General features: G+C 47.3%; 1 protein-coding gene across 1 annotated transcript in view; it reads right to left on the bottom strand.

The window, feature by feature from the left end:
* The window catches only part of GNAS (GNAS complex locus), a 151,446-nt gene extending 140,183 nt beyond the window's left edge, over positions 1-11,263 (bottom strand). Inside the window, exon 1 of the mRNA XM_048074602.2 lies at positions 10,934-11,263. Coding sequence (XP_047930559.1) covers positions 10,934-11,180 — 247 coding nt within the window. The 5' untranslated portion in view covers positions 11,181-11,263. The remainder of the gene's footprint in view (positions 1-10,933) is intronic.
* Between the last annotated feature and the right edge of the window lie 1,019 nt (positions 11,264-12,282).

The raw sequence follows: 12,282 nt of genomic DNA on the forward strand, positions 1-12,282 counted from the left end.
TCCCCATACGGAGCCCAAGCAAGGAGTTTCAGCACCAGCACTGCTACGGTACCGACCAGAGCAGCTTGGATCTCCCACTGAAAGCAACAGCTACACCTCGCCTGCTCAACCACCAGGCATCAGCCCCACTGCTCCACTGCCTCACAGCAACTCATCACCCAAAACAGGATGGAGGAGGTGAAAATGGAGCCCTTCCAGGCTCTACAGGGAAGAAGTTCCCCAGGGAACTCTGCCATTTTTGGCTTGACAAAAAGAGAGGATACTTACAGTAAAAATGTAGTTCTGAAGTTATTTTAATTTGCACTGATGAGAAAACAGAGCTGGGCTCTCCACAAACATTGCTAACTGCTCTGGGATGAAAAGCTTCACAATTTTCTTATGAACAGCAGAGCTGGAGCCTGGAGAATTCCTTCCATCTGCCTTTGGTTGCTGCACATGCTGGCACACAGAAAATGCTCATCGGTAGCAAGACCATGATCAGAACTGCTGCAGTACAATAGGGAGATCAAAATCTCTGGAAAAAACATATACCTCCTACTCTCCTTACATGCACATAAGAAAAAACCTTACTGGAGGCTCAGGTAACATTACCATCTACTGCCTGATACACAGGTGGAGCTTGGGGCACCTGCTTGCACCTGGAGTCACCTGCTCTTGGGCTTTTCTCAGTTCATCAAACATGCAAACACAACAGCCGTGTCTGCTCCATGATTTGCAAATGCACTGCTAGTCAGTGCTTGCTCTCTCTCTGCCCTGACCACCCCATAACAGTGCTGAATGGCCCACGCGTGCTGGGCTTTAGAAGCTCCTTCGTTGATGCCACCTACCCTTCAGTGGTCAGTAATGCACTTGGCCAAGGTATCACTGAAATCCAAAAAAATCAGAATCAAATGCACGTTCCCAAATTGCAAGCCTCAGATTTTAAAAGCAACTTATTTTGGATTAGCGTTCCTATAATTTAATGCAGAGAAAGCTCATGGTAGGCAGAGATCTGTGCACTGCCCCAGTGTGGGGCACAGGGGTGGGAACACAGCCCCACGCAGGACGGTGAGAGGGGAAGAAAGCTCTGCAGTGAGGGCTCTGGTCACACCTGAAACTGCTTTAAAATTAAAATCCACATAAAACCACTTTTCCCACTCACACTGGCAGAATTCCACCCTTCAAATAAATCACCTGCAGCTCCCAGGGATGCTGTCATAAGCAGCTCCCACAGCTTCTTCCCCTGGGACTGCGATAAATGCCATCCCCGCGCAGGCCGTTCACACAGAGAATGGCGAAGGGTTGGGCCCTCCCTTCATTTGTTTTTCCACTGAACCCGATATACTTCCTGGAGGTCAAAGTCGTGAAGCTGAGGCAGCACCGCAATGTGCAAACAAGCCTGCGCGAAGCCGCGCTCGGGCAGGGGCCTCTGGGTTCAGTTCCCAAAAACAGGCCCCGAGCCCGCTGCCGGCCTAGCGCCACGCTCAGCCTTGTGTGGAGGCACTGGTGTGGGGCACTCGCTGATTTTCATATAAGATCTCTCCTTGCAAGAATGTTAACCTGTGCTTAGGACAGGAGAAAGGAAAAGAAATAGTGCTCCAGTAGGAAGAAAACCTCCCAGAGCCCCCCTCCAATTTGGAAGCAGAATTTATCTGGGTTTTCCCAGGAATTTTAGTACTTTCCCCACTTCCAACACACTGTCAAAAAGACAGTCTGTTTAGCCAGTTCTCCTAAGACTGTAGATTGTAAATCCGCATCTTTCTCCTAATTAGGAACCGATCCATCCTCCTCAGCATCCCCTTCCTTTACTTGGCAAAATAAATACTAGCAACTCTCTGACATCTGTTTAACACCTTCCCCACATTCCTCAATGCAGAGAACACAAAGATTTTTGTGACATGCAAATCTTATAAAATACTGCCCAGACAGATTCTGTGGATTTTCTTTGCAGAAGGAACATAATTGAGGAAGTTAAGAAAACTTCAGCTGTGCTATTTATAAGCCATACAGTGGCTTGTTTCTCAAATGCCTCATTGACCAGGGGAACAATGACAGTAAGTTTATGGAGTTCAAGTTCTCTTAAGACACCTTTCAGGCCCAAATATCTAAAATATTATGGATTTACAAGCCCGCAACTGGGCTTTCTTATAACAAAGATCTGGACTTGTCCTCACTTCAGGGAATTGCCTCTTTTTCCCTTTGCCTTTTTCATACTGCAGTAATTAGAAAGATTCACAAAGTCAATGAAATCATGCATATAAGTGCACTCCCAAATTTAACAGAAACAGGGAAGAGCTGTATGTAATTAGAAGTAACTGTTCTTTGTTGTTTCTCTTCCAAGAATATGAATATACCTTATTGAGCTGTGCAGGTATTGACAGCACACGGAAGGGACACAAACTATTCACATTTCTGTTGAGATGACCATCTCAGTATTACCTTCTTTTTGACACTACAGTTTCGGATCAAGCTAGGACTGCTGGCTAATACACTTTTCAGCATCTTACCAGAAGCTGAGGTGCTGCCTGCATGAGGCTGTTCAAGAGCAGACAGCATGGGAAAGGCAACAGAAGCCTGTGCCAAGGAGGGCTGCAGTTCCCTACGAGGAGCTCCGTTGGGTGCAAAGACTCCTCTGAAGCCCATTCAAATGCTGTAGTTGGGATGGCTGTGCCAGTATCTCCCGCTCCTACTGCAAGGTCCAATGCTGCTGAACCACATGTTGCAGAAGCGATGAGCTATTTATGAGGTCCACCCAAAGAGCCTAAGCACTTCCCCTGCAAAGAGCAGAAATACTCAGTTATTTCTGGGAATTTCTGTTAAGGTTACAGGAATTGCCAAAGAAGGAGAACACAAACAGCTAATAGATATGCTTTTAGCAACAACACTTCCAAATATTAAAAATTAAAACATTGTCTACCTCCTTTCAGTAGAGGGCATTTTACAGATACAGATGTGTAATGTTTTAAAGCAGATGAGAATATGGCTAGGAAATACATATATACACAGATTAATCTGTGTGCACATACAAAATATCTCTATAAAAGAAAGATACAGATTAAAATGTGGTTTTAGAAAGGTAAGTAGCTGAGTATAAGTTGCAAGATTACCATCATTTTTATCAGGAGTTACCAAAACCTAGCACTGGTTAAAGATATCTACCTCCCAGTGATTTTCTTCAGAAAAAAACATTGATTTTTGTTCCTACATTTGTTTCTGACCACTGACATTACACAGAGGGATCAGGGAACGCACTATCACTACAGAAACATGCCAATAAAATACTATGATACAGCCTGGGAGAAAAGCCAAACGCCGCGGGCAGAACGATGGCAAACATCATAATTCACAGGCCAAGTCCTGGTCAGACCAAGACCAACATGCCATTAGGCAGTCAGCAGTCAAACTCAAGAGTACGTACCGCCAGCTTCTCACCTGTCTGTGGCACTGCTTTGTAGTTCTAGCACTTGAGGAGACCACCTAAAATACGCAGGCACTACACTACCAGCCTCTGCAGGTCAGGGCAGCAGAGCCCCCAAACTATCTTCAGAAAATGCGCCGGAAGCCTAAGGAGTACCGTTTGGGGAAAACCACCTTTAGCCAAAATACCAACCACTCCCACCCTCCAAAGCTGCACTGGCAGATTAACACACACAAGCCCCCTCAGTTTTAGGATTTCAGGACGGCACTGGTGTCATTCCAGGTTGCTGCACAAACCTCTGTTACTGCTGAAGTGTGCAGGTTCAGAACATCTGAGGAGGAAGGTCCACAGCTCACATGAACAAAACCCTAACTTCTTTGGCCAGTTACTAGGACCAAGCAGGTCACACCACTAGCAAGGGGTTGGAAACCACTGCTCAGTAAATAAGATTTTGCACATTTTACCTTGTCTCCCGTGACCCACTGAAGAGGAATGAGGTTACCTGAGAAATGTGTGCTGTTTGCAAAATCCCACACTGGAGCAAGCTGAGAGCATGGATGTGAACAATGCATGCACGACCATGAGGTTATAGCATCCACTTGGAGTCAAGGTGGGATTGCGCTCTACATTTTTGCATCTCTCATCTCTCCTTCCTAAGGAAGCTATACAAACAAGGGTTGATTCTTCTAACAAAAGCAAATTGTTAGACATCAGGTATGGAAAAAGTTGTCATAGCTGGAAGCCACATCCTTCCAGCTATCAGATATTTTCACCTATCTCAAAGGACAAAAAAAATTTTTCTCTGGACCAGGTATTGTACCTTCAGGCACCTGGCAGTTCTTCCTGAGCTGCCCCAGGTGCCTCTTACAGGCAGCATACAACACAAACACAGCTCCAACATATACGTATATATATAAAAATAAATGCTGAGAAACTGGGGAGAGTTTGAACCACATTATTGTATGCAGCTCCAAAAATTTCACAAGTGCGTCATGAATCAGACAAAAGGACTTTGCTTGTACTTTATTGCAGCAGTAAAGTTTGAACTATAAATAACATGGAAGCACTTGGTCTCTTTTTTTTATTTATTTTCAAAGTACGTTCTCTTTTAGGAGGCACCAGTTTGCGTTCAGTTCTCCTCTCTCATTTCTTCGCTGCTGGTGCTCTCTTTCAGCAACTCCCAGCCATGACACCGCCAGACCTAGAAAAACCCTAGCACAGGAGACAGTTCAATTTAAGACGCTGCAGAACAAAAAGGAGCTAACAGCTACGCAGGACTGATCAAGAAATCTTGCCTGCTCTGAAAACCGCAAGTGAAAGAGTCTTCTTCCCACTCCTAAAGAAAAAAATTCATGGGATGGAGCCTAATAACACACTTTTGACTCCAATCAACTTGTGTGCGAAGTGAGTCTACCTGCAGGCAAAAAAATGTGGGGGGTTTGCTGAGGTATAGCCACCTACTCTGCGTTGGGAAAACTTATGATGTCAGTAGGTACAATTGCCATCCTTCCTACAGGAGGGAAGAAAAAAGCTGCTGCCTTCCTTCAGAAGGACAGATGGAACAATAGGCAAAGCCAGAGCACAGCTGGGGTAGAGTCTTCACTTAAAAATAAGGAAAAGTCTTTGATACAACTCTTAAATTAGGTCTGTGGCTACACATGAATGCTGCCTCTCTATAGTAACATATCATCTCTATCCCACCAGGCATTTAATGAGTAAAAATACAGGTTACCAGTAACACAGACATTGCCTACATGCTGGGGAAGAGGAGAGATGATGCACACCCATGCTGCTGTGGTGGGTGCTAGGGATCAGGGAATCCCCCAGATCCCTCAAGCCCCTTCCCCACTACAATCCATGCTTGCACGTACACGGAGCAGCCCTTCAGCATTAGTTCCAACTGTGAAAGCAATTATTTTGCAGTTTGGCTTTCTGTACAGAACGCACCATCCTAGCACCAATAGTGTGCCATCCATTAGCAGTCCTTCATCGTGACACTTTTATAGCAGTGCTGCTGTAGGTTGCCTAACAACTCCCATTGCCAGACCCTGCTTGAAGCAGCTCTAACTTTGCCAAATTTTAAATATACTGGCTGAAGCCTTCCATGCCATGTATCTGCCTGAAGCTAATGTGTTTTTTTTTTTTGTTTGTGTGTAGATAGTACAAAAAAAGTTAAGATCAGGAGCATTCAAGGAGGAAAAAAAAAAGGCAGAGAACAATGAGTAGTTTGCCTGTCTCCTTTCTATGAAATTTTAAGATGTAAACAGGAGAGAAACTATTTTACCAAGTTATCTAAAGCATAGAGGTGCCAGTGCTGAAGAAAGTACATTGCTCCGAGGTCCACTGAACATTCACCAAACTGCATCACAGGTCCTAGAGCTAGCACCGCTTGCATATTGGGTAAAGCCTTGTTAAGGTGTGCAAAGCTTGCCAGGTGTTTTGTTCAGGGTGAACACACTCCACATCCAGAATCTCTCTGCTGAACAGGCAGCAGTCTATGCCATAGATCCCATTTTGTATACAGTGGTGAGAACTGAGTAGGACTTGTCTTGCAGAGGCTCTTCATCATGAAGACAGACCCATAATTAGCATACCACCTCCCGGTGTCCACAGCAGGATCGTCATGTCTGCAATGGAAAGTACCCAGCGGATGGAAGCCGCAGATTCCCACGTCCAAGTGTTTTTGTAGTATCTGGTAATTACTGGGAGCCCTGTTGGAAAAAATTGTAATTCCTTTACCACTAATGACAGCCCGTTTGGAGCACAGTTGTGTACTGCTGCCTTCTGAGCCTCTCGCAGCGTACAGGAGGCCAGGTTGCTCAGCAGAGCAGCCCGTTCTAAGACACTTGCTTTGCAAGCATCCCATTGGGTTGAGTCCAGGATTTGTTGGTTTTCCTATTCCTTCTTTTTTAAAGAGGAAATTAAATACCAACTTGGTATAAGATGTTAAGGTTCAGAAACCCTGTTCTTGAGAATTAGAAAAAGCCAAGATACAGGTCCTCTCTACAGTTTCAGCCTATTTTTTCCTGTCTTTCACATATCTTCCAACAAGGATCATATGTTTTTTTCCAGGGCTTACACCCCCTTCAGCTCACAAAACATGAGACACAGGAAACAAATGAGATCTAGAAGTGAATGAAACTATTTTGTGCAGTGGCAAGCTCCTATGAGAGGGAATCTCTTCAAGCACCTGAACAGACACTTATCTGTACAACTGGGTGCCTTCCTCTCAGCCGTGCCTTCCCTACCCGCCCGGTCCCTGAGGGAAGCAGAGCAGCGCCAGGACAACTGCCTCACTGCGAGCAAGGTAAGGAATCAATCACGACATGAGGAAGGATATTTGTGGGTTATGCCATTAAATGCTGCCCTGCAGAACCAGACCAGCTTCATTCTGGTGCAGCGCTACCGCGGCAAACCGAGCAACACACGCTTCCCATCGCTGGCACCAAGCCATGCTTCACGCCTCCAAAATTGCAATTGGAGCATCCAAAGCTTGACTTGAGCATTCACAGCCATGAGATCCATGCTCTAAACAGATGAAGTGCAATAAAAGAAGCCAAGTACTATGGAGAAAAGTTAGCATTAGGCAAAGATCTGTCATTTAAACTTTATGGCAGCTTTAGCCTTAGTCCTTCTGTGGTACTATTTCCCTCCCCAGCATCCATAAAAGCAGGAGAACGATGCCACCTCATTTCACAGCAGTGCCATGCAGATACAGTCACTGACATTTGTGGAGACTACAGTCCCTGCAGTGATCAGGGCTGCAGAAAAGCCCACGAGGAGTTTAACAGTTCTTTATTCAGTACGGGGTATGGATGGCGTGTCATAAATAGGGCACGGGGTGACACATTGTACGAGGAGGATAAGAATATTGAATAGCCACTCATTCACTGCACAACATCCATCTTGTGCACTCAATGAAGTACAAGCCCTGTGGAAGAAAATACAATGTAAACCATACAAGCCAGTCTTTAATTATACATTATCCAGGGGCTTACCATGCAGCACACACACAGAAAGGGTGACTGCGGTTAGTCTTCATGCTGATATTTTCTAGCTTCTTAAAGCATTTTTTTCCCTGTGTAATATATATCCCCTACAAAAACTTTAAATTTGCATGGCCTATATTCATATTGGTACCTATAAGTAAAAATGTTTCTAACAATTACTTATGAACTGATGTAGGTAAAATTCAGAACAGACACTGTTTAATATGTTGTAGTTAAATACCCCAGATGACAAGTGGATGCATCTACATTGGCATTCAAAGATAGTCCCCTTTTCTCTATGGGAATAAGCTACAAGTACTTCTCACATGGGTGAGAGTTCAGCCTGAGAGAGCGGACTTGGAAAGCTACATACACAGAGGGGAAGCACACCTGAAGCAGAGCAGTGCAGGTTCTTCTCTTACCGTTGACCAGGCTACACAACAGAAGGAAGCTCATGGCAAAGCAACACATACACCAGGAGAGCTGAATGCATTTCTGACAGTTTTTTTTATTGTTGTTGGAAAAATACTAACTGATCAAAAACATTCAAACCCCAGAGACAGGAGTAAAATTCTTTGTTTTCATATAATATTTGTTATATGATAAAAACAAAATTTAAGATGAATTATAATTCAAGTCTTAAAAAAGGCCAAGGAAGACCCATATTACAGTCACCAGTGGGACGCACACATAGTGGAATTGTTCTACAGCAAAGCTTAAAATCCTTTTCCCCATAAGCGTACTTCCAATTTTAGGATCAAGACTGTTCCCAAACCAAAAAATAAGAAAGCCCCCACACTCTGAAAAACACCCTCCAATACACCATAGTAGCCCCGAACTACTTGCCATCATAATCATGAGCAGAGTCTTAAATTGAGACTTGGTACACCCACGTACAGCACATTAAACAAAACCCAATGAAATTACACCTGATTATGCATTTCCCTCTCACACAAACAATGCAAAAAAACCTCACATACTACCACAAGTATGGAGTCACGTTATTGCTTCAAAGATAGAGCAGGTGTAAAACCTTTGTCCCACTGAAATTAAGAGAAGTTTCAGGAACTGGTAATTCACCTAATTTCTGTGATGTCAAAAAACAGTTGAAAAACAATGAAAAAGAGCTTAAAAAAATCAAGTAACAGGACATATGGATACCCATGTGCACTGCACATCCCTGAGAGCTCTGACAAAGTGAGGAACTTGTAGGTCTAAAAAACCTGCAACACTGACCATCAAGCATCAGTCACACTGACTAGCATTCTAACACTGTGTGTAACAGGCCAGAGCTTATAGCTTTAACGTATGTTATCCACACTACAAAACAAAACACACCCAGGCACAGACACCTGACTGTGCATTCACTGCATTCTGTATACCCAAGCATGTGACAGGAGTAAACTCTGGATTTGCTGTGCAGCTTTTCAGCTCTTGAAGTATGTTTGCAGTGAGCTAATGCAGGCATACTTTAAAGATAAGTTAGCTTTGGATAGAGACCAGACCTGAAGCATTGGTATAGTTTTCATTTAAGTTCTGTCACTCCCCCAAAAAAGAGCAGCCACCTGCAGTGTCCTTCACCCTTCACACCACTGCTCTGTGCCTGCAGGAACACATCAGCCTAAAGAGTTGGGAGCACAAGCAAGAAACCATGAGTACCTTTTGAAGCTTTTGCCGTTGAGCCTGTAGTGCCAGGTAAGAAAATATCCCTTGTCTGCACTCCTTCAGCTTATTTTCCCCAACCCTAGCTCTATTCCTTGGAAGAAGACTCAGTCACTGCTTTAAACCCAAGCTCCTGCCCCCTCATTCAATTGCAGGTCAATTTTACAGCCCTGCACAATTAGCAGGTGTAATCCATAAGCATGCATGCTATGTCTCAGTACAGAGATGCTCAGCTACATCTGTAATACCTGCAGATGTGCATAAAGCATAACCAACCACACTCCAAACTTCTTGATCCAGTTTAGAAATAGAAAATTCATGGAGTAACAGTACAAGTGGGATACAGGGAGACGCAACAAGGGAAGGAAGCTAACTAGAGAACTGACAGTCTCTGCGCAAGGCGCAGGGAAATGGGTCTCTTAGGCATCCCAAGATTTACAAGAGGGCCAAGAAGTGACTTCCTGCTATTCAAGTCCAGGCTGAAATATAATAAACCACTGCCAGCATAACACTGACTCATATCCATCAGATTTATAAATCAGTACTTTGACAAAGAATACTCTCTCTTTTGGCTTCGCTATGGATAACTTCAAACCGCTAGGATACGTTGTTTAACCCACTAAGTTTAATGTCACTTCTGCAAAAAGCAGCGCCATGGCACAACGTGCTAGAAGCAATGTTAAAAAAAAACAGGCCACTGAAATATTGCCTAGCGCAAATGCAGCAGCCCATCAGATAGCCTTCCTGACTTACAGGCAAGCAGATTAACATCAGCATTAGTCTTCTTGTTTTGCTTTTAATCTACAAAGAAAAAGACATCAATTCTCACAGCTCCTTCTTCAAGCACTTGTTTACTGCAGAACAGACTTGAAATAAATTAAAAAGTTAAGATCTAAAATACCTATGATGTAGCCTGTTCTTGTAAGGAGAGCCACGTTGGTCAGAGGTGTGATTTCTCACCAATACACTCACAGCATGTGGAGTTCAGAGCCCGTGCACAAGGATCGCTTGCCCTCCCCCTCGGAAGAGGGGAGCCACCTTCACAAGCACGTATCGCTATGGCTGCGGCCACATCACAAGGGGCTGCGTTTATAGACCAAAAAACTTTTAGCACCGAGACTTATAAAACTACGTCAATACTGCTCTCTAAAGCTTCTCAGCAATTCAGCCCCTCAAATACAGGCTACGAACATATTGAGCAAAAAAAAAATAAAGTAAAACCAACAGGGCCAAGCCTCCCCATTCATCACACGGGGTACCACACCAGCCTCAGCAGGCAGGAGGCTCCCAAGCCGCCTGCCGAAGCCCGAGGTGACATCTGCTCTCCCAGGACGTTCAGAGCTCTGCAACCCACTCGTGTGTGCTGTCGGTGTCTCAACCGAAGCGTGCTGAGGGAAGGGGAGTGGAAGAACTTCCGAGCCCCCTGGACTTACCTGACAGCCAGTGCACGGCTCTGCTCGGCCGTGTGTTGGGGTCACCCCAAGCACCTGGGGCACACCCGTCGCCTTTCCGCGGGGCTGCTCCCCCCGGGCCCCCCGCCCAGCCCCCGGCCGTGCAGCACAGGCAGGTGCACGGCCCCGCGGGGCTGAGACCAGCCTCGGAGCCCCGACGCCTCCCCAGCCGCCAGCACTCGGCGAGGCGACGCCAAAACACGAACGAACACGGAAAAATAAATAAATAAATAAAATAAAACTCAAAAGGGGAAAAACCGCCCGCAGCCCCCAGCGCCGCCTACGGCTGGAGGGGGGTCCCCCCGACCCCTTGGGGCTCCCCCCGAGGTGCAGCCACCGCCCCGTCCCCCACCGGGCGATGTCGAGCCCCCGTCCCCGGTCCGCCCCCGGGGGGCACGGGGGGAGCCGCCGGCCGCGTCCCGCCCGCCGCTCACCGAGCAGCAGCAGCCTGTGCGTCTGCTTGTACTCCCTCTTCTCCGCCTTCAGCGTCTTGTCGATGCTCTTGCTCCGCTTCTTGTCCGCCCGCTCCTTGGCCACCAGGTCCTGCCGCAGCCGGTGCCGCACCTGCGGGTCTCCGTGCTCCGCTGTCACCGGGGGGGGGTCCGCCTCGCCCCGGCCGCCGTACGGCACCGAGGGGCGCGCCGCGGCCAGGCGGGAGCGCAGGCTGTAGCACAGCCCCATGCTGCCGGTGCCGCGGCCTCCCGCCCGCCCCTACCGCATGCTCTCCGCCGGGCTGGGGCCGGGCCGGGCCGGGCAGGGCGAGGCGGCGCCCGGCGGGCTCTTAAACGGCCCCGCGGGGCCGGGGCTGCCGAGCGCCGCGCCCGCCCCTCCCCGCCCCTCGGCGGCCGGGCCCCCGCACGTGATGCCGACATGGCTACCATCTTGTGAGGGGAGCGGCCCTCAGGCGGCCGCCGGTGCTGCGGGGGGGGGGGGGGGGGGGCGATGAGGTGTGAGGCGAGGGGACGGCGTCTCTCCGTCCCCATCATGTCGGTCGGTGCACGCCTCACGGCCCCCGTTACCCCCTCACTCGCCCCCCAGCTAAGCTGGGAGCTGGGGTGACATCCCTGCCTTTGGGGAGTCGGGGGGGATGCTGCCCGCTGCTCTGTCAGAGAGCTGATCTCCAGCTCGAACGCTGCCGTGGAGGTGTGCTGCCACAAGATCTCAACCCACTGGAACTAAGGGGGAGATACCGAGTCATGGCCCATTTTCATGCCCCAGATTTTCTTCCTGCCATATGCACTCGTACCTGTGGCTTCTTGTGTTCTCCGTCAGTACTGTCATCCAGCGCAGACGTTAAGGTCGAAGCTTGCTCTGTCGCTCTCCCCTTCTATTCTGCAAGCACCACATCTGTTTGTTGTTTTGTTTTGTTTTTTAACAAACTTCAATTTTACTTCAGTTGCAATCAATTTACCTGGCTGTGAGTGATCATTGTGGCTGTGGCAGTATTCCCCCCCCCCCCCCCCCGCAACACACTCAATGCACATACTGCCAACTTTGTCATACTGTACTTTATACTCATCTCCGGCCAGCTCTGAGCATTCACTTATAATATGACTAATATTCTCTGGGGCCTGGCCACACATCCTGCACTCTGGAGTTAGATCTTTCCAAGCAGCTCTCTGTGCTGTGGCATATCTGCTAACAGCCTGCGTGGTTATAACTGAAATCTCACTTTCAGCGCTTTCTCATGAGTTAGACATCTTGATATAAATTTCTCTTTGGAAACCTATGAGTCCGTGTTAGCAGAACACATCCATTATGAGCTGCAGTGCCTCCCTCTTAC

This window comes from Anser cygnoides, chromosome 16 (assembly GCF_040182565.1).
Source record: "Anser cygnoides isolate HZ-2024a breed goose chromosome 16, Taihu_goose_T2T_genome, whole genome shotgun sequence".
Lineage (NCBI taxonomy): Eukaryota > Metazoa > Chordata > Aves > Anseriformes > Anatidae > Anser > Anser cygnoides.